The following is a 23,935-nucleotide window of genomic DNA, read 5'->3' as shown; positions in this document are numbered from 1 at the left end:
CCACGCGGATCCCGACCAACTCGATACCGAATTTCGCTGATACCAGTTGGACGTTGACTTAACGCGAAGTCGACATTGTCCTTTCGCCCGCATAGTTGCGAATTTCGAAAAACGTACATCATACATCTCGCGCCTCGGTTCCCGTCTGGTTTTTCGACGTTGGTACCGGAAGAAATGTCCGAACTGACGTTCAAGTACAGCCACCCGTTTCTAGAGGGATTAAAATCGCCGCCAGAGGGCAAGGAAAAAGACGTGCGCAAGATAAAGACATGGTAAGCTGGTGTGAGTGCTGGTGCACGGTAGATTCCATGATTATTTACTCATGTGATAAATTATTTGCTCTGCAAGCTTTGGATGAATCATTACAGGTCACCTAATATGTGCTAAAGACTCCCTATTCCAAGTTACTGTAAATTAACCCAACGCAATAAGATTTGATATCTTATTAGTTTTGGGTATTTATGGTATTAGTTTTCTTTAAAGCTTTTTTCAATTTTTTAAAATATTTTTATTATTTATTTATTTTAAAATTTATTATTGTTTTAGTTTCTCAAGTTTACCATAGTTACCATAGTTGCATAGTTGGTAGTTACCTGTCACCACTTAATTGCCAATATCTTGGATTTTGAAGGCTATTCCAAACAGCAAATCCGGTTCCCAATCCGAAATTTAAATTGATGACGGTTTGGAAAAAAACTTCGTATGATCTTTGATTTCAGAAAATGTTAGCCAGAATGTTTCTAACTTTTGAAAAACGATGGTACCTTCCCCAATTTGAGTCGCCCTGTATTTTCGCCGTATTGAGAATCGAATCGCATTAACTATGTGATTTTACGTAACGGTGCTTTGGTGTAATTAATGAACAAATTTGTAAAATGTTTGTTTAACTCATACTGCTACTACTGGAAAATATGAAGGCTTTGGTATTTTCTTAGAATTGGGAATGATCTTGCGCGCATGGCTCTACATTTCACCGAATAACCGCACTTATTTACGATCTGTCAGCAGCCATGTCGGTTCTTGAAATTCTTGTTGCTCGCAAGTCAGAATTTTCAATTATTTGTGTCATTTGTTAAAAACGAGATCTTGACTCCCGCGCATGCGCATGTACGGTTTAATTATAACGTAATTTCCAAAAAAAAACTGCATTTCATTTGACACTAGCAGTATCAGAAGTTTCGACCCTCTGTTGCCCTAATCATTTTCAAAAACTTCTTCCTCTAAGTTGAAAATGCAAAATATTTGGATTTTTAAGGAGACTCCTCGCAGACGCGCAAAACTTGTTCCACGGCGATCAACGCATCAATTAAAACCAAACCTGCTTTGCCACGAAATTCCTATTAGCAGATATATGCAAAGGCGTAGCGAATGCAAGTCGTATCTTATCACCGCTTGCGCTTGAGTTGCACAAACTTATGTATCACTGATTAATAAATAGTCTGATAAAAAAGAAAATATCGACTCATACGGTGACTTTGAAATTTCAAGGTCTTGTTGATGAGTTTAATTTAGATATTTCCAAATTGTACCGACGAACAAGCGTTGTCAGCTTTGTCCGAAACCAGTACGAATCCAAAATTGTATTATATTCTATATCCATAGCTGCAAAAAATAATGAGGAAGAGAAAAATAATAATGCTGTAAAAGTCTGTAAAAGAAGAGTAGGAGCCTCTATATCTTTTTTCTGTAGGTATTTTTTTTATTGCGATGACATTTGAAAAAGTTTTTTTGCAGTTTTTGATAACAGTTACGTTTTTCTTAAAGAATTAAACTATTAAGCTGCTAAATTGAAACTATCAAATATAAAAGATATTAATTTAAATGTTTCTCCTGATTACATACTAAACGTTAATAGTATATTTTCTACTCCCGTCTGTAAAATACCTAATTACACACCGATTTAGCATGCGGGAAGCGTCACTTTACCACGTCAGTTTCGTTTCCCACGAATCCGAGCCACTTCGGGTATTTCCGGGATTTTGCGGCACGCTTTGATTTTTTTGCGTTTGTCAATTCTGACGGTCAGGTCAGTGACTGTATTTGTGTTGTTTACGAATACATTCACTGACATAACAGTCAGAATTGACAAACGTCAAAATTCAAAGCGTGGGAAATATCTCCGAAAACATCCGATTGCTCCCAAACCCGTGCGGTAATATCCCAGAAATGTCCGAAGGGGCTCGGAATCATGGGATAAGAAAACTGACGTGATTGGGTATTTTACAGACGGGAGTAGAAGAAATAATAAACTAACCTTTCAATTTGTTTTTCTTTACTTGCTATACTGATATATACCTGGAATTTTCCGTGGAATAATATTTAAATAGTATGAAGTGATTTCAAACAACATTTGTCTTTAAGATTTGTTGAGATTTTTTAGGTTCTGAAATGCCTCTAGTTTTTTTAACATAGGCGATAAAAGTATGCTATTTTTTTTGAGATCGAGACTATAGGTTTTTTTACTAGACGTTGGTTCTGTGATTCTTTTTGGGACAGACATATTATTTTTACTGCCAATGCAGATTTTTTTCTCATTTAATGTTGAAGCATAATTAAACATTGAAATAATATGTACACCCACAATAAAACATTTAAGGATTGAAAATAATCCCGAACGGGCAAGCGAACGCATGCGCATAGATCCGTAAACATAACCTCAACCTTTTTGTTAAAATCAATCTCATACCATGATTCTACGCATGTTAATTAAGACTAGCTTTGCTCTATGACGATTTTGGCAAAGAATACGTAATCGACATAGCTAAAGTTAAACTTCGTAGATAGCTCCGAGGACCGTACTAGTTCCCAGGCGAAGCATTACGTAAGCGAGTACGCGATCGACGTTTGAGAAAAGGGAAAGTGGTTAAAATTCGAGTTAAGTGGCTGGGTCACTTTCCTCTTCGTCAAATGACTTGTGCGCGCATTCCTCAACGACACGGTCCACATATTAAAAATTTTCATATAAATGGCCAAATAAGAAGGTCAAGTGCGACTGAAACACAGTCCCAGCGTTTTTCTTTACATGCTCTGTGATTTTTTTTTAATTTCAAATATGACCTTTTAAAGTTCACATAAAAATTTGATCAATCAAAAGCCACTTTGCTAACCAATTTATCCTATTTTACTACTAGACAATTATAATTTAGGCCTTCTAGAACATAGAACTAGATTTAATATGATTAATTCAATAAAGTAAAGTGCAATCTATGTTTGACACCGCGATTAACCTTACTTGATAGCTATCAATCTGAAATCCGGTCATACTTTCATTCAGATTGTCTGACGTCACAGTTCGCTGCCCTGATATTTGATTTGTGAATTTTATCAATAACTATACCAATTGAAACCTCGCGACAACGTCGTACATTAATAAATTCCTTTAGAGTTTGGCGGAGTCGCACAAATCCAAAGTCCAGCTAGTTATTAATATTCCGATGTACAACGCTATCAAGAGTGACCATGGAAATGTTGCAAGTTTTTGTAGTGGCAGTAGTGTCGCAAAATACATGTCAAAATAATTTATCAAAGCCACCTATGCCACGAAGAAGCATAACATATGGGAATCTTGAGTTTTTTTTTTGTTCCGATTCAAGCAATCAGATAATGAATGTTTTCGGAGATCGTATTCCGTGGGAAATTACGTAGCGACTATGACATTTCCGGTCAAATAAAATCCGCGCTTAACGTTGGTGTTCGATTGACAACAAATTTTATAAGCTTAAAAATTATTAACGAAACGTGACCGTCAAGATTGCCCAATTAAACCGTCGGAAACGTACGAAAGTGAAAAAAAATTCTAATTATTGCGCAAAAACCAGTCGCAGTTTATTTATTATTACATTATACAAGGTGGTTGCATTTAAAGCATATATTTTAACACCTTTCGAGAATTTGAAACAACGCTGCCTTAAGGAGACAACATTTTTTTAATATAAACTATTGTTTAACAAAATGTTAAACAAATTTTACAACATTTTCAGGATGTCCACGCAGTCCCACTTGCCAGAAATCTCGGACGACTACGTACACCTTTTTCTCCACGCTTGTTACTACTCCATGGAGAAGACTAAGAGCGCCCTCGAGTGCTATTTCTCCATCAAGGCTGCCCACCCGACGATTTTTGACTCCAGGGATCCCGAAGATCAAAAATTGAAGACCGTTCTTGAACTTGGGTAAGACAACGTTTCGCACCTTTTTTCTGTACCAAGAAAACATCCCAAAACTAAAATAAATGGAAGGCAAGAAGACCTGAGTAAATAAAACAAACTTTTGAGGAAACAATAGAGAAGTGGGTTAAAAGTTATTAACGAATGTAGCGCAATAAGGAAACACTGAAGAAACAGAGGAAATCGCAAATAAATGCAGGTAAAGAAATTTAAAAAGAGATTTAAAAATGGAGGCAACAAAGTAAATCTAAATAAACAAAAAACGAGGTACATTTAAAAAAAACACGAGTTGGAGTTGCCATAAGAGGTTAAGCACCTTTAACATATTAGAGTGCAACTCGTGCCGTATTAAATTCGATATTTTTCCGCCATTAAAATAAACAATTACTTTATCGAGGCCAAACCGAATTGTTCATTTTCTCTTGCGCGATCACATTCTCGCGGCCAATGAGGTAACACCAACGCCGTGTCCATGCAACAGGATATTCTGAATTGGTCGTTTTTCCATCACAAAGTATAATGAATCGCTCGAAATGGTTCTTCCTTGCCTCGACTGATCACGTAACGCGTTTTAACGACTTGCATTTCCTTATGCCGGGTTATTATTAACCGGCGATTTTTCGCCCCACAACTCAGTGGTAGGGACGTTCAATTCTGGCCGAAAACATTGAATCATATCTGTGTTAGATAAGGTCTTTCTACGCAAGAGTTAATAGTAGTTTAACAAAAAAAAACTCATAAATCAATACATTTCGATAATACAGAATTATCATCACCAGAATTTAATTTAGAAAATTATTTACATTAACATTAGGGTCAGAGTCGTTAAAATATGACGTCACACGAAAATGTGTGACGTCAATATCAGCAGGTGGGAATTGTTAAAGTAACCTAAACTCTTTGATCTATGGATGCTGTGGTAATTTTGTCGTTGTATTCAATTACTGTACGTTATAGGTTATATAAATTATAGGTTATTTGTTTTAACCATTTTCGAGCGTGACGTCATAGCCGCTTTTATCGATCAATTCGTGAATGCGTGCAAAATTATTATTATTATTAGTCATTTCTATACAATAATCAAAACATTTAATTTTTTGTATAATCATTTTTTATTTGGCCCATTTTGTCGATTTTTCGATTTTTGTCGAATTATTTTGAGTAATTTCTTCAAAATAAAAAAAATTGTAGAAAAATAACAAAAAACTTGGAAAGCAATTATTTTTTATTTGACCTATAAAAATGTTTCCTTGTTCTGTTGCTTGAGATGGAAACCTCGATAATGATCATTTCATAATATCGATACGTCGGTTTAAAAGTTTTTTCTGTTTTGAATAACTTAATTACTATTAAGTCTTGAGGAGAAAGATTTTTTTGTTTCGTTTATGTTATTTTTTGTCTCAACATCTGAGGATTACAGTCAGAACGCAACAAACGAACGAATAGCGAGAAAACTTTATATATGTTACATAAACGACATAGAAAACTTCTTTACTGCACAAGTACAGCAAACCTCTAACTTCACCAATTAATTCTTGTCTTTCAACAGAGCTCTTTTACTTTGACATTAAGGCCGAGAAAAAAAAACAGAAAAAATAGCTTCATTTAAAAGAATGGATAATGACATAAAGGCGACCTCTCCATGCTCTGATTGAAATTGAAGGTTTATTAACATTTGTTGGGTGTACAAACCAAAACGTAACCACCAAAAACCTGCGTTTTTCGTAAGAGAAATGTTGAAATTGTTTAAAATGTGAAAACCGCAGATTTTATCTTTTCTATTAACGACTCATTATTCATTCATCTTGCGTAGGAATCTGTTGCGCAGAAAATTGAGGGAACAATCTTGCGGGCACGTTTTTCTGAAATGCACTAGGCGATTAACGAATAGTCTTGGAAATGTAAAAAAAATAAGAAAAGAAAAACGTCAAGTTCACTAAATACTGCCGTTTAATTATTAAGACCTTCTTTTTGGTTTTCGTTAGATTTGAATTTTTGGATTTCATTCTCAACAGTCCCAATTAACGCAACGACAATTAGATAAACTTTGTTGTAGTCGAGGTATTTTTCTGGACGAACAACTTCGGCTGCTGCTGAAACGACACGATCACCCACTAGGTATTTAAGAAAAAAAAATTTCGCTTACGTTCCACGGATATCTGAGCGTTCTAGCTTTGGCGCTCTCGACTGAGCGGCATTCCGAAATTTGGACTAAGCATTCTCTCGAAGGGCAAACAACGGACGACTTGGAGTTACCAAAACATTTTTTCCCACCTGCAGCGTTGCCAGCTTCACCTGCAATATTGCTCGAAATTCACTGAACTCGCATCAATGGCTTCACAATTGTGTGAGCCAAAGTTGTTTTTCTCACCACTGCATGGTCTTGGTCTCTCAGTGTGGCCTCCCTTGTCGTTCCTTACGCAGGGCTCGCTCTTTGCCGCTCCCAGTCCATCTGTTCGCTCTAAATTATATTATTACATCAGGTAAACAAGAAAAATAACACAATTACCAGATGCCTTCGTCACCATACACTCCTTGGGTTGTTTCTTGCATTGATCGTTCCACGGATACTTGTCGTATTTGGACTTCCTGTCTGACTTGACGTCTACCGGCCTGCCACACACATTTCTCTTACTCCCACCCTTTGCCAGTTCTTCTTTTAACCTTTGGCACGCGTTGGGCGCTATGCTCGCGTCATTTTTACACCCCACTTCTTGAGAACTCGTTTCCTTCTTTTTTACGCAACTGTAGTCGTTTGACTTACCTTCCTTTGGTGGTCCACCTTTTGAACAAGACTTTTCGCCTCCAGCCTTTCCGCTACCAACATCTTCGCTCTTCTTCTTCGGCGTACAGTCGTTCGTTTTGGATTGTCGGGACTCCCTCAACTTAGCGCATATCTCTTCGAACTTGTCCTTGCTGTCTTTATCGGAACAAGCTCCGCTCTTGGCTTTGGTGCCGGCTCTATCTTGCTTCAGTTGTTTGCAGACGTCTTTTCTGTTTAAAGTTTGCGACTTCGTATCGTCCTGCTTTTGTTGTTGACAATCTGGCGGCTTCTGACCCTCCATTTTGCCTTTCTGCGCTTTCAAGTTTTTGCAAAACTCTTGCAGCTTCGCTGCTTCGCTAGCAATCTCAGCCGAAATATTGTCCGTATCGCAATTGGTGTTTTGGGCCATGTTTTTAGATGATCCACAGACTTCGGCCATGTCGGAACTTGTACTAGCTTTGCTCGCGTCTCTGGCTTTTTGCTTGCAGTCATTTGACTCACCTTTCGCAGCTTCAGCTCGTTTTGCAGCTTTGCTCGCATCTCTGGCTTTTTGCTTGCAATCGTTGGAATCATCTTTCGCGGCTTCAACATGTTTTGCAGCTTTGCTCGCGTCTCTAGCTTTTTGCTTGCAATCGTTCAAATCATCTTTCGCAGCTTCGGCATGTTGTGTGATTTTGCTTGCATCTCTAGCCTTTTGTTTGCAATCACTTGACGTATCTTTCGCAGCTTTGTCTACTTTGTGATCTGTACTGCCTGGTTTTCTGCACTCGTTATCCATGAGCTTTTGCTTTACGGGCTCTTTAATTGCTGAGGCGTCTGTCGACTTCGCGCAACCGCTTGCGGTCTGCTTCCTTTTTACGCAGTTATAAGCATCGGCGTCCTGTTCTGGAATACCTCTAGGGTCTTGGGAAGCAGACGACGTACCTCTTCTCTCAGGTTTACATCTAGCGGTGTAGTCTTCAAACTCGCACGGAATGCACGAGTCTGCGTTGGCATTGCTACCACTACCTTGCTCTCCTTTTACGCAATCCTTTGGGATGGTTGGTTTCATTTCTTTGGTTTTCGCCCCTCTTATGGATGAGTTTGGTTTACCTCTTCCGGGGTTGCTCCCTCCTGCATAAGCAAAGTAACTGAGATTAACTATCTTCTTGCAAAGGTTTACTTACCGCTTGTGTTGGATGGGTTCTTCGTGGAATTCTTCGCCTTATTCTTCTTCTTTCCCTTACCTTTCCCGAAGATGGAAAACGAAGCGCAGTCCATGCTTGACCCACCTCCCTTTCCTCCGGTGTTTCGGCCGCTTCCATCAGAACCGACAGCGCCAGATCCTACGGAACAAGAATAGCATTGTTTGTTTTCTGCCTTAGACTAGATGGAACTTACCAGACGTCATGCCGAACGAGCCCAGGTTGGGTTGAGATCTGGCCAGCGTTACGACGATGGGGGCCGCCTTTTTGCCGCCCTTTTGTTTCCTGATGATCATCATGCAAACGTCCGACACTTTCCCACTGCAGTTGCTGAGAAAACTTCTCGGCTTATCTGTTTCTGTTGCTTCTTTCGTAGCAGAGGAAGGCGATGTGTCTGTTTGAAGTTTCCTTTTCCCATCAAAAATTTGCGAATCTCCCATCTTCTTGCCTGTATCATAGCATTTAAATTGCTATCTATACTAGTAAGAGGTGTGGTTACCATCGATGGCGATAGGCTGCCAACTGCTTTTCGAGCTCTTATGGAGTGGATTGTTCGGCATTCCAGCTATATTTTCGTTTGGTTTTGGTCGGAAAAGTCTGGAGTCATCGGCCTCCATTACAACCGATTCCGCTGGATTTGCTGTAAAAGAAAACACACAATGTGAAGGAACCTCAAGCCCCATAATCGAGCTCACCTGTGGTTTCCATTTCCTCTCGACAATCGTCGTTGATCTTAGCTCTTTGTTGAAGGTTGGAAGTTTCATTATCTTCTTTGAATTCCAAACCAGAATCCTTGCGACACTGATTCTTTGCCTCTTTGAGTGCAAGTTGATTTGATTCTTGCTCTCCCCTGGGTTCTTTACGTAGTTCCTGCTGCTTAAACTCGTTGACTAGGTCTTCCTGCTTCTTGTACCCGTCATGGCTCTTGTTGATGTCGGCAATCACATGCCTCGCTGGATTAATTATCCGGCTTCCACCGATCTTGTTTTCTACTTTGAATTGGTTTCGCTTAAGTGGATCGTATTTGTGGGGCGAGATAACTGGAGCAGTTTTCGAAGGGTCTCTGTATTCATTCGGCCTGATGGGCTCTCGAATGTCCGGCTTCCTATTTGTATCCCTTATAGCGCGATTTCCGAGCTGTTGGATGGAGTACGCGTCGTGAAGACTCAGTTTACTCAGACAAGATTCCAGATTCCTCTCCATGCGGTCGAGCGCTGAAAATAACGAATAGAAATAGAAGGGACACCCACTCCATGACGATGTTCACCTTTCTTGACTTCGTCGTATTTCAGAAACTCCTTCTCGATAACAGGTTGTATCATCTGTCGAATGGCCCTCGCTATCATTTCTTTAGACTTCTCTCCGATTTCGACCTTGGGAACGGTGTTGAGGGCGCTGCATATTTTCTGGTTCAAGCTGTCCTTGGGATGGATAAAGTAAACTTCTCTGTCGTCGTTCGGTTTCTTAGTTTTGGGCGTCGTCGGTTTATCTTTGCTGTTACTGGCCACCGTGGAAGCTTCCGCGTTAAGCTCCCCAGCTTTCTCGCTGACTTCTGAACACGATTTCGTGGATTTAACTTTCTCCACGTCCTCGGGGCGAGCTTTGCTCGCAATCGGAGAAGATGTGGTGGATTTCGGTTTCTTTTTGGCCGGCACTTCATTTTTGTCAAACTCGTAAACGTCACTATGGGTTTTCGACTCGAACTTGTACCTGTGCACCGGCTGGAACTTTGGCCTGCTCGACTGCAGCTTGACCAGATCGAATAGGGAGATCGGACACTCGTTTGGTTTACAAGGTAACCCGTTGCTCCTGACCGTCACGTACGGTGTCGTGCTCGCAGCAGACTGGGCCTGATCTTCGACGCCGTCGTCGAGGTTCTTCTGGTGGAGGTTACAGCACGAACTGAATAACCTGTTTCCGTGCCCGAATTTCCCCATTTTGGGAGAGTTCTTTTCGAAAAAGCTCGCCAGGCGCCGTCGGTTTTTCGACACGCACTGCTTGCATTCGTGATTCGCGAGGAAATGGTCGAGCTTGTTCGCGCACTGCGCGTCCAAGAACTTTTTCTGTTCTATTCTAGCCTGCACGCTCTCGTTCAGTTTCAAAATGTTGCCGATTCGACGCGACGAAGAGACGGATTGTTTCACGACCCGATCATTTATCGGCTTTATACAGGGTCTTTCATGGATCTTGTCCCTAAAGCCCTCCTCGGTCCTCTTGTCCACCTGCCTTCTATAATAGGTGGCTCTGGCCGGCCTCTTTTGACTAAAATTCCTTCTAATCTTGGATGCGATTACCGTGAACGAGGTGGTGTTTTTCCGAGCTTTGCTGGATCTTGGTGCTAGGTTTATTTGGTCTGAATGTTTGAATGTTGACGTGAGCTCTGCTTGGATTGAACTACTGCGAGGGTCCACGAAGTTGCTGTTTGGTAGTACGGGTAAGGCGGCGCGATCAGCTTGATGGTGGTTGTGGTTTTCTAGGGCGATCGCGGAAAATGCTTTTTTTGATGGGGACGCCGCTGCCTGTTTTGGAGGGAGTTTGCGATTTACGAAAATACAATTTTTTTACAGTAACTATGCAGAGTTTTTAAGTACGGTGCCGAACTTTAGGCGGGTGTGACTTTAGCAAAATTAAAAAAAAATGTTGAATTGGACTGGGGTGGCTTTTACTTGATGCAAATCCATTTAACACAATTAAATTAGAACAAAAAATGTACCAAAGACAGACATGTACTACAGAGTTATAAATACCAATTCATCACTTTTTAATGACAGGGAAAAATACCAACTAATATTCATGAATCATCAACCTCCAAAGCTATATTCTTTAATTAAATTATACAGACAGGATATGCGACTAAAGCCTATATATATATATATATATATATATATATATATATATATATATATATATATATATATATATATATATATATATATATATATATATATATATATATATATATATATATATATATATATATATATATATATATATATACATATATATATATATATATATATATATATATATATATATATATATATATATATATAGTGTTCGAAGTGTTTTCGGAGCGCGAGCATTGAAGATGCCAAGTGAGATTTTGGCGAAACGTCTGCAGGATTCCAGTCGGATGCAGGATTCCATATATATATATATATATATATATATATATATATATATATATATATATATATATTGATTATTGATTCACGGATGAAAAAATGTGATCACAGTATATTCCGGGATATCATCCGTTCGCTTGTTGAACTCCGACTGGAATCCTGCAGACGTTTCGCCAAAATCTCACTTGGCATCTTCAATGCTCGCGCTCCGAAACACTTCGAACACCGAGATCTTCAATGCTCGCGCTCGCGGTGTTCGAAGTGTTTTCGGAGCGCGAGCATTGAAGATGCCAAGTGAGATTTTGGCGAAACGTCTGCAGGATTCCAGTCGGAGTTCAACAAGCGAACGGATGATATCCCGGAATATAGTGTCATCATATATATATATATATATATATATATATATATATATATATATATATATATATATATATATATATATATATATATATATATATATATATATATATATATATATATATATATATATATATATATATATATATATATATATATATATATATATATATATATATATATATATATATATATATATATATATATATATATAGTTTCATTAAAGTATATAGCTTTGGAGGTTGAGTATTCATGAATATTAGTTTTTTAGTTTTAATTAATTTAATACATAGATGTTATATTTTGTATTTGATAAAGGCACGGTGTTGCCGAAACAGCTGTCATAAATCATTAAAAACTGTGAAAATCTAAACAACAATTTAATTGAATGAAATTGTTGGTTTACTGCCCTATCAATGAAGGGACCTTCGCAATGCAGCGATGAGAGGCAAGAAGAAAATAAATGATGCTATACTAATTTCAAAAACCTCCGCGAGATCGAAATTTCAAACAGAATCAAAACTGGTGCACCTTACCGGCAGTTTGAGGCATTTGATGTTTCTTAGCAATGAGTTCATCACGGGGAATTTGGAGAGGCGGGATTAAAAAAACCGAAAGAAAAAGGACACTGACGTAGAGGCTGACGACAATTTTGACGCGGACAATTTCGATTGTTGAGTCGTCTCAAAATTATCCGTCAAAATTCCAAGTATAGAGCAATGTATTTTTTGGCCAAGCATCTGCGGCCATGTTCCGTAAGTCGCTCACGGAACAAATTTACGTTTCACAACACAGCGGCGGGTTTCAGAGGTCGTTACGAACCACCCAGTTGGGGATGAACTTATGCAAAGACGACGCCGCTGGTAAGAGCGCGGTAAAACAAGCGTCGTCGTTCTTCCTGATCCATCCCGAAAAGTTGAAACAGCTGATCAAGGCGAAGGACGCCATCACATATTTCGAGTCTGACGATTACCGCAAGAATACGTCGGTAGTTTCCGATAACAAGGCCAAGATTTTGCCCGATGTTTTAAATGGTATGCAGGGGGTGCTCCCTTTTCGATACGACACAAGCGGAGACGGGATATACGAGGTCAGCCCGACCATAAATTAATATTTTATGGCGTACGGGGCAGGATCGCGATCAGTATTTGGCAAAAGTTGTAAACCATTCTATAAAAATATCACTTAAAAATTAAATGTTGTAAAGAAAAGTTTAAAAAGCGCCAGATCAACAAAACTTGATAAAATCTTGTTTTATATGCCATAAACCTTGTTACATACTAAAATGGCTCACAACATTTTATTATAATTATGAAGATTCACAGTAATATCCAACCCATAACCAAATAGCTTTGTTCCTCCATAACTTAACAAACTGCTGGAATTCGAAGTTTTAATGTTTAAATGTGGGCCGTTTTTCTTAGGATACTTCCTTATCTCAGAAACTATAGGGGATGAAGCCAAAAGTTAATTACAAAAGTTAATTGAGGTATTACAAACCTTCAATTTATTTTAATGTCGTAGCGATTTTTGAATTTTGAATTCTATATAAAATTCTAGGTACCTTCTTTTATCTGACGCTTAAGTTCCTCGACAGTTGACGGTTTGTGTTGGCACACTAAATCTTTAGGTCTACCCCATAAAAAAAAATCTAGGGGAGTTAAGTCTTGGCGAAACTAACATTTTCCTCAATCCATTCTCTATAGTCAGCATTTAAATGGGTGCTAATTTCTTGATTTCAGTGATAAGGAGCGATATACTGCTGCCAAATCAAATCTCTTCGTTCCCTTTTAGGGCACTTCATTTCCAACAAAGGGATGGATAATATTTAAAAGCTCTTAGTAGCGTTGGGAATTTAAATTCTGATATAAAATTACTGGACCTTTTATTCTGAACCTCCAAATGGCGCACCATACTTTAACAGAAGTTTTTTATTATTCTTGTTGCTCCAGTAACGAATATTTTTCAGATTAAAAATTGTAGTTGAGGTTGTAAATATGGACTCATCTGTCCAGATACTATTAGCAGATACATTTTCCGAAAAGCGTCTCTCCATAAGATTGTTGCAAAAAATTTAATCTGATGTTGTAATACTGTTGCCCTAATTTAGGCACTGGACAGAATTTATTAGGACTTCCAGTTGTTTATTTGAAGGCACCTTCGAAGTGTTTTTCTTTTGACATCTAGAGCTAAAGAATCTTTAGGGGCCCCTGCAAAATGCAACAAAATATTCCATATAGTGTTGATAAACATGATGCCAAAGCAAGCGAGTAAATTAAATTTATAAACGATAAATAAAAAAAAAATTATATGGCTACAGCACGTCATTTGTGATAGACAAATGTTTCAAAAAGTATTATTAGCCATATACAATCTTTAATAAAATTACCCTATACTTATTATATTATATGCAGGGTAGTCCGTAATGCATGGACCAAAGATTAAACTCCTGAAAGTAACTATTTTGAGTTAGAAAGTTATGGAATGAAACGAAAAGACTACTGTAACCAGCGCCCTCTACACATTATGTAAAAAATAGGATGTCGAATAAAAGTTTCCATGTCGATATTTCAAAAACTGCTTGAGGTAAAGAGAAAAAATGAGTGCCATTTTCACTAAGGCTTGCTTGGTTCAATGTCATTATTTTCACTAGCTGAACGCAGGATTACTTTTTACTGCATTAATTAGCATATTTTTTGAGTAGTTTTCGAATATGCCAGGGCTTCCATTAAATAAAGATCATAGTATAGTGTCCATTTTACAACTCAAAAGTAATGGAGAGTAGAGAAGAAGTCGGGTTTTCTTTTGCCATTACAGAACAAAGACGTTTAACCGACAGGAGTGACCTGGATCATTTTGTTTTTTTTTTTGTAGATTTAAGTTTGTCGGACGATGTCAATGGAACATTGAAGTCTTTTTAGCATCTATGTCCATATAAAGAAACGTAAATGTGTCAAAAAGCAGCTTCTTTTATAATTTGGTGTCGTATGAAAACTCCCAACAAATAACACATGCAATTTGTTTTTATTTCTTGGGTTTTATTATAGTTTAAAACTGTAGAAAATAACCTAAGTAGATATTAAACAATCAATAAGGATATTTTTAATGTAAGTAAATAAAAGTAATTAACGAAAACAAGGGATATTTCTTTCTTGGCATGAAATTGACGTACACTGTGATCTTGTCATATCTAAAGCGCGGTGTTGCCAAACTGTTGCATGTAACCTTGTTTATCATAGATTCGGTTCGCTTCTCGTGGTGTGGTTTATTGTATTTGTCCTTACTTAATGGTTGATTTACAAGGACACAAGAAATACCAACACGTGATAAACTGCGCCCAGCCGGCTCGGAGAAAATCGCGGGTGTTCGAAAGCAACTCGAAGAAGAATAGAAGAACGAAGCAACCTCCCAAGACCGTTTTCGATAAAATAGTGAAAGGGAAGTACGGAGTGGGTTTGGCGGATTCGAAAATGGAGTCTTCGAAGACGGTTTTGTCCGGTGGTGGTTCGAAGGCGCAACGTTGCAAAACGACCATAGTGCCGATTTTTCTGGAAAAAATCAAACAAAAGCGGATATCCAACGACGAAACGACTGAAAGTAAGAGCGTTTCGCGGAACATTTTATTGCCAAAACTTCTCAAAACCAATTCTTCCACAGACCGTTTATAAAAATAAACACAAAATTAAATGAAAACAAAAAAAAATATTAAAAACTGTAGATGCCGTGCAATCATTTGGGTACCATTTGGGCACCAGCGACCTCACAGGGTCCATTAAAAGTTCTTAACGAATGAATAAAAGTTTTGGGGTAATTACGTTTGCGGCGTTGCGAGTTTTTCATCAAATTCATTTTGTTTCATTCATTTTGGTATGTAAATATCCAGAAAATGTATTGAAAAAAAAATCTTAAAAAGTGAACTGTATACTATATTTTAAAATATCCTCAGGATCAAACTCTTTTCTCTATCTCCATGCTAGATTTCTATTTAATAAGTGGGTAGTTTTATATTAAACACCTATAAGAAACTCAGTTTCATTATTACCTCGGAAGGGTTACATTAGCTTGTCGGAGGAAGTTTCTAGTATGTGGTCTAGCTGAAATATTGCATTTTGCAGTTGCCGAAGGAAAGGCAACATTAATGGTTGTATCATAACACAAAAAACCAAAGGGGATCTACTTCTAAACGCTATGGCACTCAAAGCTGTAACGTTCCTAGAAGCGCTGTTTCACTTCACTCTCTATGAAAAATTGGGTTGACACCTTTTTCCACGTTTTAGGCTGACTCTTCTTTTGTCATGCTGAGCCCACAACGTAACGTCAACATGCTCAACATCGCTACAGCAACATTTCAATTTCTCTAAAGGCAATTCTTATCCTATCTCCTTTAAGTCCACTTAACTGTCGATACACGTCTTCTTATATAAAACTCCAAGGGCACGAAAGCTGACTAACTTTAATGTCTGTTTCAAGCATATAGGTCTAAAGGGACTACAGAGTGATCCAGCGAATACTTTCGTTGTTCGAAACTGATTTTATTTCAGATATCTTTCTTTTTGCCTAGTGCAGGGTTAATAATATGCTGGACTGGTTTTACTACTGTAACAGCCTGAAGGTATTTTATATTTCGCCAAAATGGTGTTCAAAAACATCCAAATTCATGTAATCATTCCAAGTCTCATCCAGATTTTCTTCTGTGCTCTTGTTTGATGAAAAGGATTAATTTTTCTACTTTGGTGTCTTCAACAACGGTCTGACCGGAAATTTCTTGGGACGCTCCACATCTGCTTATCGCACGCTAAGTATACTTATAATAATTCAAAGTGTGGTCGTTCTCCTTCTTATTTATTTTCTAGAACAACCTATAAGCAAATGTTACGAAAGTTTCAAATCTTTATAAACATAGGGAAGCGTAGATATGCTGCGCGTTATGATTTCTGCCAGAAAATGACATGAACGCTATAGAACTTTTATATTTGAAGTTAAGGTTCTTAAATTTTAATATTCCCAAATAAATGTTAATTTTTTGTTAATAATTTTAAACGGTACATAAAATTTTCTGTGCTGGATCGCCGTAGATAACGTATCCGATGACAGAACGAAGCTGAAAGATTCCCAAACCATCGGCCCACCATTGACTACGCCCGAATTAAAAAGCAGCCCGAAAAATGCCCTGAAAACGACCGTGACACTGTACCCGAGGAAAAACGCTCGCTTGCCCCCGAAAAGCCGCTCCCAATTGTTGATGGCTGAGCAGTCCAAGGCGAAAAAAACCTCAAACGCGCCGCCAAAAGTCAAGGCCAACGTCGCACCGAGACGGGCGGCTCAACCGGCAACGCTGTACCCGGACTTCGGCGCGAAGAAATTCGATTTGGAAAGTATGCTGCGCGAAGCCGATCGAAATCTGGAAAGGAAACATACGATAGAGGCGTTTTTAATAAAGAAGAAAACCAAAGACACCACGAAGCAGGGCGGATCGTCCTTGTTTCACAAAGTGAAAATCGGTATATACACTCAGTGATGCCAATAAATAGAGGCAAAAGTTTTTTGGATTCACTCGTACTTTTAACTTCTTTAAATAATTCTAAATCGATATTTCACATATAGCATGTTCTACCAAAGTCTTACTGTTTCTGAAATATTTGAAATTTATGTCCAAAGTGACATTTGTAAGTCTAAATATATCTATCGATATCGCCTTTGTTATATTGAACTGAGGTGGCTTTTACTTGATAAAGACACGGTGTTGTCGAAACAATTGTCATGTCAAAATATATAATTTCGTGAAAATCTGAACTTTTAGTTCTTATTTATTCCTTTGTTATATATTTGGAGTTGACTTTCTTATTTATCATTATCTGCTTAGTGGTGTGTTGATTTTTGAGAAACAAATAATTACAAGTAACAGTAAAAATTTGATCATATTTATTTATTAATTTTAATTTATTTTTTTTAATTTATTAATTATTTATCAAATGGAATCCCTCAATAGGATAAATTTGTCTCAGATTGCCTATTTGAAAAAGTTGTATATTTTTAAATATTAACCATAAAACGTTTTTCTATTGCTTATTAACGCAAAAGTTGTTTAAATATTTTTCATTTCTAAGAATTGTAATTCTATTCTAAATTTTCAAGTGTTAAACCGAGAACGGAAAAAATTTTATTAAAAAAAAAATCTCATTTTTATATAGACAAACAATTTTTTATCACCTTCTGTTTAATTATTTTTGAAAATATCATGACTAATTAAATATATAACAAAATTGTTCAGTCAGACAAATCGATAAACATATTTTTCTACTCCCTTCTGTAAATTACCTAATTATACACCCATCTAGCGTGCGAAATAAGTTACTTTTCTAAGTGAGATTCTTGCCCCACGGATCCGAACCACTTCGGACATTTTCGGGATATTACCGCACGGATTTAGGAGCAATCGGATGTTTTTGGAGATTTTACCGCACGGTTTGGATTTATTCATGTTGTTTTGAAAAAACGTACCCAACACTAATGGTCGTAGAAAAAGTATAGTGTGCAACCCGTTTGGTAATAGTATATTATGCAACAGGTGCGGTAAACGGCGTTCGACTCGCGAGTTTATTTGAGCGGAGCGAGTGTCTAATAAACGAGTGATTTAAAAAGTTTACCGAACGTGTTGCATACTAAACTTTTTCCACCACCGTTAGTTTTTGGGTACATTTTCGCAAAACACGAATACATTCACTGACATGACCGTCAGAATTGACAAACGTCAAAATTCAAAGCGTGGGAAATATCTCCGAAAACATCCGATTGCTGCCAAACCCGTGCGGTAAAATCCCGGAAATGTCCGAAGTGGCTCGGATTCGTGGGAAACGAAACTGACGTGGTAAAGCGACGCTTCCCGCACTCTGGATCGGTTTGTAATTGGGTATTTTACAGACGGAAGTAGAAAAACTTTTTACCGCACTTGCATTATATACTATTAGACGTGCAAACGTTACTTTTGACATAAAGTTAAAAATGTGTCTAGAAATTTCTCAAAAATTCAAAAATATTCAAATAATTCAAAAATAATAGAAATAATAAATAAATAATAAAAATAATTCAAAAATATTTAGAATAAGAAAGTTTTTACTTTTCCGCGACAATTCAAACACTCTCTATATATTAAAGCAATATAATATTTTAAGTGTGCAAACAACTTTTCTTTCCAATATTTTAAAATATTTTTTATAGGTTTTGAAATAAAATTTCAGCCCATAATAAGCGCATCACTCGGTACAAGCCCACAGCCATGATTTTTTATTTATCTATAAAATCAGTAAACAGGGTGTTTTATAATAAGACGCTGATCCTTAAGGGTGCGACTCCTTGGTTGATTTTAATAAAAAAAAAACTTTTATATCAATGTAGATCCGTAGTAGCTTTCTTTTTGTTTTTATTCATTTTCATTGAAACTGCTTTAGACATTGTGTTGACCGTTTGGTAGCGGCCAAACAATGTGCACGCTCTTTAATATTTATTAGTAAATAACGATTATTTAACTTTTAATTTTCTAATACAAAACTTCTCTAGATAATAGAAAAATCAAAATGTGCTGCTTAAATTATTATTGTAGCTAGATGTGCAAAATCTTAGCTAACTAATCCTGCAAGTATTGAGAAGAAGAAAACAATAATAAGAAAATTAAAAGATGGCATGAAAATACGGAATATCTGAAGCACAGACTGTAGCAATTTATATTGGCAATTTTTTCAAGTCACGGAGCTTTCTTATACTAATTGACAGACAATTGTAGAACTTCCGGCCCAAACTTGTAGCATATCTATAGTGACTGCTGCTTGCTATAGAAGGGAACAAAGAAGTTCTAAGATTTTTGTTGTTGACTCAAAACTGCTAAGAAAATTTCAAGAACATTTCAATGTAATGAGATTATAAAACACGCTGTATATATCAAAGTAATTTCCGTTGCTTCTATGTATTGTCCTAGGAACCGAAAAAAAAAGGTTGTTGGTAATAAATATTTTATATTCAATGATGTAATATTGATGTAAACGCATTTGAGGTAGAGACGTTATACTGTGTATTCGAATAAAATTCGTACACATCAAAAAAGGTGGACGAATTTTAAATTCAGGATAATTTTGGTTAAGTTGGAATTTGTCAGCTTCTTACAATTTCTGTAATAAATATAAGGTTCGAATCGAGTTTGAACTCCAGCTCCATTATAAAAATATTGAATCCTATTCTCTTTGCAGTGTTATACTTGTCGAGAATAGTCTGCTTAAATGTCATTTCACTTGTATCCATAATAATTCGTTATAATGGAAGAAATGAGTTTGGTTACTATTGAGTCAACAGACCACTTTTTAGCTCAATTCTAATCACTTTTGAAAACTTTTGCATCGAATATGGCTGTCTTCTTTCCCCTTTGGATATTACCGGACCTGTGGATAACGTTTCGTGTTTAGGAAGCCTGGCCAAGCTTCAAACGAAACCAGCCAAAAACGAACCCCATAGGGTTTACTTACTAAAGGAAACTGTCAAACCGAGACCCAAAAACGGCCAAAGTGGAACGTACCAGATTGTGTCCAACGCTCTCAAGAGTCGCGATTCAAAAGCCAAGGCGAGGTTTAGCGGTTCGAAGGTGCCCAAAACGCCAAAGAAGAAGCAGATATCTGGCGTCGTTACGACGAAATGCGATAACGTAGAAGATCCCCACATAAAATTCATAGTGGATAATCACAGGAAATCCCAAGCGATTTCGTTCGTACAACATTTGGGTAAAACTAAACCGACCAATGTGGGCGCATGTGTCATTACGCCGTTATTATTTCGTAGACCGACGTAGATTGTGATCATCGACTTTATAACCCAGTCATTTTCACATCGCCGCAACCGTTCGCATAGTTGGATCGGTAGCTCTAACTCTAGAATCGCCATCTATATTTATTTATTCGTTTTTTATGCAGATATCTCCTGCGATTGCCAAAAACGACACCAGAAGGATACAGGGTGCTCCTCTACTCGGTCAAAGACTCGGACGCGAGTAAAATGAACTTCAACGACGTAGTCAAAGGGTTCTGCATGTACAACGACGTAGTGCTCTCAGAGGACGGCCTCCAGGAGGGGTAAGATGCAGATCTTTACGTAGAGTATTGCACAGCCTTTTATTTTTCATGGAGTCACAGATTTTTGTTTTTTTTTTTGTTCGTGACGCTTGCAGATACATCGTCTTGTTCGATATGAAAGGCGTGTCCATCGGCCACCTAGCAAGGGTCAGCCTTCCCGCCCTGAAATGCTTTATGTATTACATCCAGGTGATTTGGACCTTGTTGGGTGGAAAATGTACTACTACTTGGTTATATGTTACAGGACGCTCATCCCTGCAGATTGAAGGCGATCCACGTATTGAATACGGCATCGTGGATACAGCACGTAATGCGTCTTATAGTGCCTTTGACTAGGTCCGAACTCTTGAGTCTGGTCAGATTTCACAAAGGTAATAATCGACCAATATTGCTACAATGACATTAAGTACACTGAAGATCTGAGTTTCAAGCGTTTTTTTACTTCGTTTAGTTCGATTTTCTCAGGGTCATTAATCATCTATGATATTTATTTCAATTTCCCAATGGCGTCGCTTGTGTTCTATGGGATCTGTGCGATAATTTGAAAATTTTTTGAGTTTGAAATATATTGACATAGATGTATTTCCATCCATCCATCCATTATCTAATACTAGCCCTAAATCATCCTCATAAAAATCGCCCAATGGAGGTAGTGATGAAATTTCGTTATTTGGCTGAATATTGGACAGTCTATACTGTAAAAATACATTCGAATCATCAAATATTTAGAATGCTGAAGAGCAAGACTAAGCGACTGAAAAATTTAATTAACATCATAAAATAGCAACAGTAAAAAAACACACACACAAACACATTTTCACCGGGTGCCAAACGTTTTTCGCATAATTTTAGAAGAATTTACGAAGATATTTGCCCAGAATTCAGCGGTGTAGAGAAAATTTTAAAAAGTAAATATAAATATTGGCACTTGACTTGCTTCTCCACAATATATTTACCCAAAGAAAAATTCGCATAGTTTGCGAAAAATGTGTGAAAGATGTAGTTTTACTTCTAATTATAATAACAACAATAATAAAAATATATGAAATATCATCCCAAGCAGTTCTAGAAACAGATAGATGGTGTCATTGACAAGGGGAAGAGAACTGGGATGATAATTGACATAGCGGTGCCACTATCACATAACGTCAACAAAATTGAAGCAGACCAAGTCACCAAATAGGAAAAGTTGGCAGTGGAGCTCAACGATATCTGGCAATTGACTAATGTAAGGAATATTCCATCGGCGATACCGAAGACTCTCAGGAAATCTTTAGGAAATTGATGATAAGATACGCGCAGAAATTCCTACCTACCTAAAAGCAACTGAATCGTTTTTTCACCAAGTTGGCTTAGCCTAGTCAATAATAATAATCTTCTGGATTCCTTCTGAAGTTTCGCCAATCAGCTTCTTCAGAGCTTAACTAAAATTGGGTCGCATTCTACTCTGTACCTGCTCTGTATATTGTTTGAGGCTGGAGGAGCTAAAGCAGGGGCATAAACATCGTCTCGGATGACTGGCGAAACGTCAGCAAGTGCGACTGATCAACAACCGACGTAGTCGGAATCCAGACAATTTACAAATATTGCAGTAGTATGTATTAAAATAGCCTGTGGAGGTTTCTGTGTTTAAAAAAAAATGATTGATTGGTTACCAGAAGAGATTAAAAATATTGAGACCGGAAACCCGAAAGTTTTTCGCAACTGAGAGAAGTTACCACCCGAGGGCAGATGTATGTAGACTGTATATCAAAAGACGAAATGGTGGGACGGGACGGAACACCGAGGGACCAAGTACCCCTAGGAAATAACATCGAAAGGGAGAAAATAAAAAAAACACAACTATATAATAGTCAACAGACCAAATATAGTCCTGCAGGATAAAAATCATAAAATGTGCCTCCTACTTATAGAAATAGAAATTCTTTATTGTTATATAATCCTACATTTGGCGACAACACACTTATTTCACACAATATAGTAACATAATATGTAACACAATGTTTCAAATAATCGGTCATTTTCTTTTGGATTTTTTTAGTATGCCAATACGCATCTCGTACTTGTTGAATGGTTGGTGGTGGTCCCACATCAACTTCTTCATTTTCTTTTTCTTCTTGGTGCTCTTCCTCACCATTTCTTGCTTGTTGCTTGCTTCCTTTGTCAAGTCTGCTGTTGTAGGCAAATTTCTGAATGCAGTTGGAACGAACCTATTATAACGTTTTTTTTTGGCTGACGTTGATTTACAAATGTCAAATTTGCTACAAGTTACCAGCTTTAAGTGTTTACATATTGTCCAGGATTGCCGCCGACCGAAACCTTCATTTAATACAAAAAGAGATAATAGACGACGCTCGCCTGCAAACTATCCCAATTAATTTTTTCAGGTAACGTGCCGGAAGATTTCCCCATCGAACTGTTGCCGATGGATTACGGGGGTGAAGCACCCACGGTAGAAGAACTGGACGCTACCACAAGGGAGTTATTCACCAAGTACCGCGATTGGTTGCTGGAATCGTCTCAGTTCAAAGCGGACGAATCGAAACGGTCGAAGAAAGCGTCATGGTGGGGGCTGTTCGGCAACAAAGGTCCACAAACGGCCGAGCTGGACGAGAAGACGATTTTGAAGAACCTGCAGATCGATTGAGGGGAAGTCGGCCGTCGGTTGTTGTTTCTTTTTGTATACTTGCGTTTCCTTTTTACTATGTAAAAGTGTAACATTTGTCGTTGGTCGTTCAGTGATATTGTTAAACGGATCGGGATTTGTAAATAGCGGTTGCATTGTCTCTCCCTCTTTTTTATTTGTATTGTTTCAAAATAGACATATTTTTTAAAAAAATGCGTTTTTATTTTTAATTTATAGGAACTGCAGAAGTGGTAGATGATTAAATAAGACGAATATGGCATGAATAAAATTTAAATATACGAAATAAATATAAAAAACTGTATAGTTTTATCTTTATTTTTCATATATACAGGGTGTTCCGCTCACTCGGAGGTAAATACCACCTTCCTTATTTTCAATGAAATACCTTGTATATTATTGCAACTTTGGATTTCCCGGAAAATTCTAGGTATATTTCATACCCACTTTTACACAAATCTTTAATTATATGTCAAAGGTGACATTTGCAGTTCCTAAAATAATTAACAATTTTTCCTTTTTATTATATAATCATTATTTATTATTTAATTTTAGATGAATTCCTCGTAGAAGGGGCCGATT

The 23,935-nt window shown here is 37.4% G+C and overlaps 2 protein-coding genes across 11 annotated transcripts; one reads left to right on the top strand and one right to left on the bottom strand.

Moving 5' to 3' along the window:
* The first annotated feature begins 9 nt into the window (after window positions 1-9).
* LOC132705807 (alpha-tocopherol transfer protein-like) lies at window positions 10-23,546 on the top strand. 5 transcript variants are annotated; one of them, XM_060676702.1, is made up of 6 exons: window positions 10-272; window positions 3,981-4,172; window positions 20,551-20,709; window positions 20,805-20,898; window positions 20,954-21,080; window positions 23,097-23,546. In XM_060676702.1, the coding sequence occupies exons 1-6, from the start codon at window positions 175-177 to the stop codon at window positions 23,354-23,356; spliced, it is 930 nt and encodes a 309-aa protein (XP_060532685.1). In that variant the 5' UTR covers window positions 10-174; the 3' UTR covers window positions 23,357-23,546. The 5 variants fall into 5 exon arrangements, 1 of the variants encoding a protein (XP_060532685.1); XR_009619513.1 differs by lacking the exons at window positions 10-272; window positions 3,981-4,172; window positions 20,805-20,898; window positions 20,954-21,080; window positions 23,097-23,546 and adding exons at window positions 12,242-12,351; window positions 12,405-12,630; window positions 14,900-15,193; window positions 16,672-17,097; window positions 20,050-20,496 and having other exon boundaries at window positions 20,551-20,594; XR_009619514.1 differs by lacking the exons at window positions 10-272; window positions 3,981-4,172; window positions 20,805-20,898; window positions 20,954-21,080; window positions 23,097-23,546 and adding exons at window positions 12,253-12,630; window positions 14,900-15,193; window positions 16,672-17,097; window positions 20,050-20,361; window positions 20,420-20,496 and having other exon boundaries at window positions 20,551-20,684.
* Window positions 5,362-12,251, bottom strand: LOC132705805 (uncharacterized). Of its 6 annotated transcripts, none has more exons than XM_060676699.1 (11): window positions 12,133-12,251; window positions 9,382-10,633; window positions 8,810-9,328; window positions 8,614-8,754; window positions 8,311-8,562; window positions 8,097-8,255; window positions 6,931-8,043; window positions 6,676-6,879; window positions 6,538-6,627; window positions 6,313-6,461; window positions 5,363-6,259 (listed from the first exon to the last, which is right to left on the bottom strand). In XM_060676699.1, exons 1-11 carry the CDS (start codon window positions 12,172-12,174, stop codon window positions 6,203-6,205), a joined length of 3,978 nt encoding a protein of 1,325 aa, XP_060532682.1. In that variant the 5' UTR covers window positions 12,175-12,251; the 3' UTR covers window positions 5,363-6,202. The 6 variants fall into 6 exon arrangements, with proteins under 6 accessions (XP_060532681.1, XP_060532682.1, XP_060532683.1 ...); XM_060676700.1 differs by having other exon boundaries at window positions 6,676-6,876; XM_060676698.1 differs by having other exon boundaries at window positions 5,362-6,259; window positions 6,313-6,455; window positions 6,676-8,043.
* Window positions 23,547-23,935: the final 389 nt, after the last annotated feature.

Source organism: Cylas formicarius, unplaced genomic scaffold (genome assembly GCF_029955315.1).
Source record: "Cylas formicarius isolate icCylForm1 unplaced genomic scaffold, icCylForm1.1 PGA_scaffold_8__14_contigs__length_24414737, whole genome shotgun sequence".
NCBI lineage: Eukaryota > Metazoa > Arthropoda > Insecta > Coleoptera > Brentidae > Cylas > Cylas formicarius.
The sequence above is the reverse complement of the archived record's forward strand: the minus strand, read 5'-3'. Positions and strand labels throughout refer to the sequence as shown.

Coding starts and splice junctions, on each gene's coding strand:
- LOC132705807 (XM_060676702.1), top strand. CDS start 175: ATGTCCGAACTGACGTTCAAGTACAGCCACCCGTTTCTAGAGGGATTA. Junction 4,173..20,550: donor AAGACCGTTCTTGAACTTGG/GTAAGACAACGT, acceptor TTTTTTATGCAG/ATATCTCCTGCGATTGCCAA. Junction 21,081..23,096: donor TCTGGTCAGATTTCACAAAG/GTAATAATCGAC, acceptor TAATTTTTTCAG/GTAACGTGCCGGAAGATTTC.
- LOC132705805 (XM_060676696.1), bottom strand. CDS start 12,174: ATGAACTCATTGCTAAGAAACATCAAATGCCTCAAACTGCCG. Junction 9,329..9,381: donor ATACGACGAAGTCAAGAAAG/GTGAACATCGTC, acceptor CGTTATTTTCAG/CGCTCGACCGCATGGAGAGG. Junction 8,755..8,809: donor AGAGGAAATGGAAACCACAG/GTGAGCTCGATT, acceptor TTTCTTTTACAG/CAAATCCAGCGGAATCGGTT.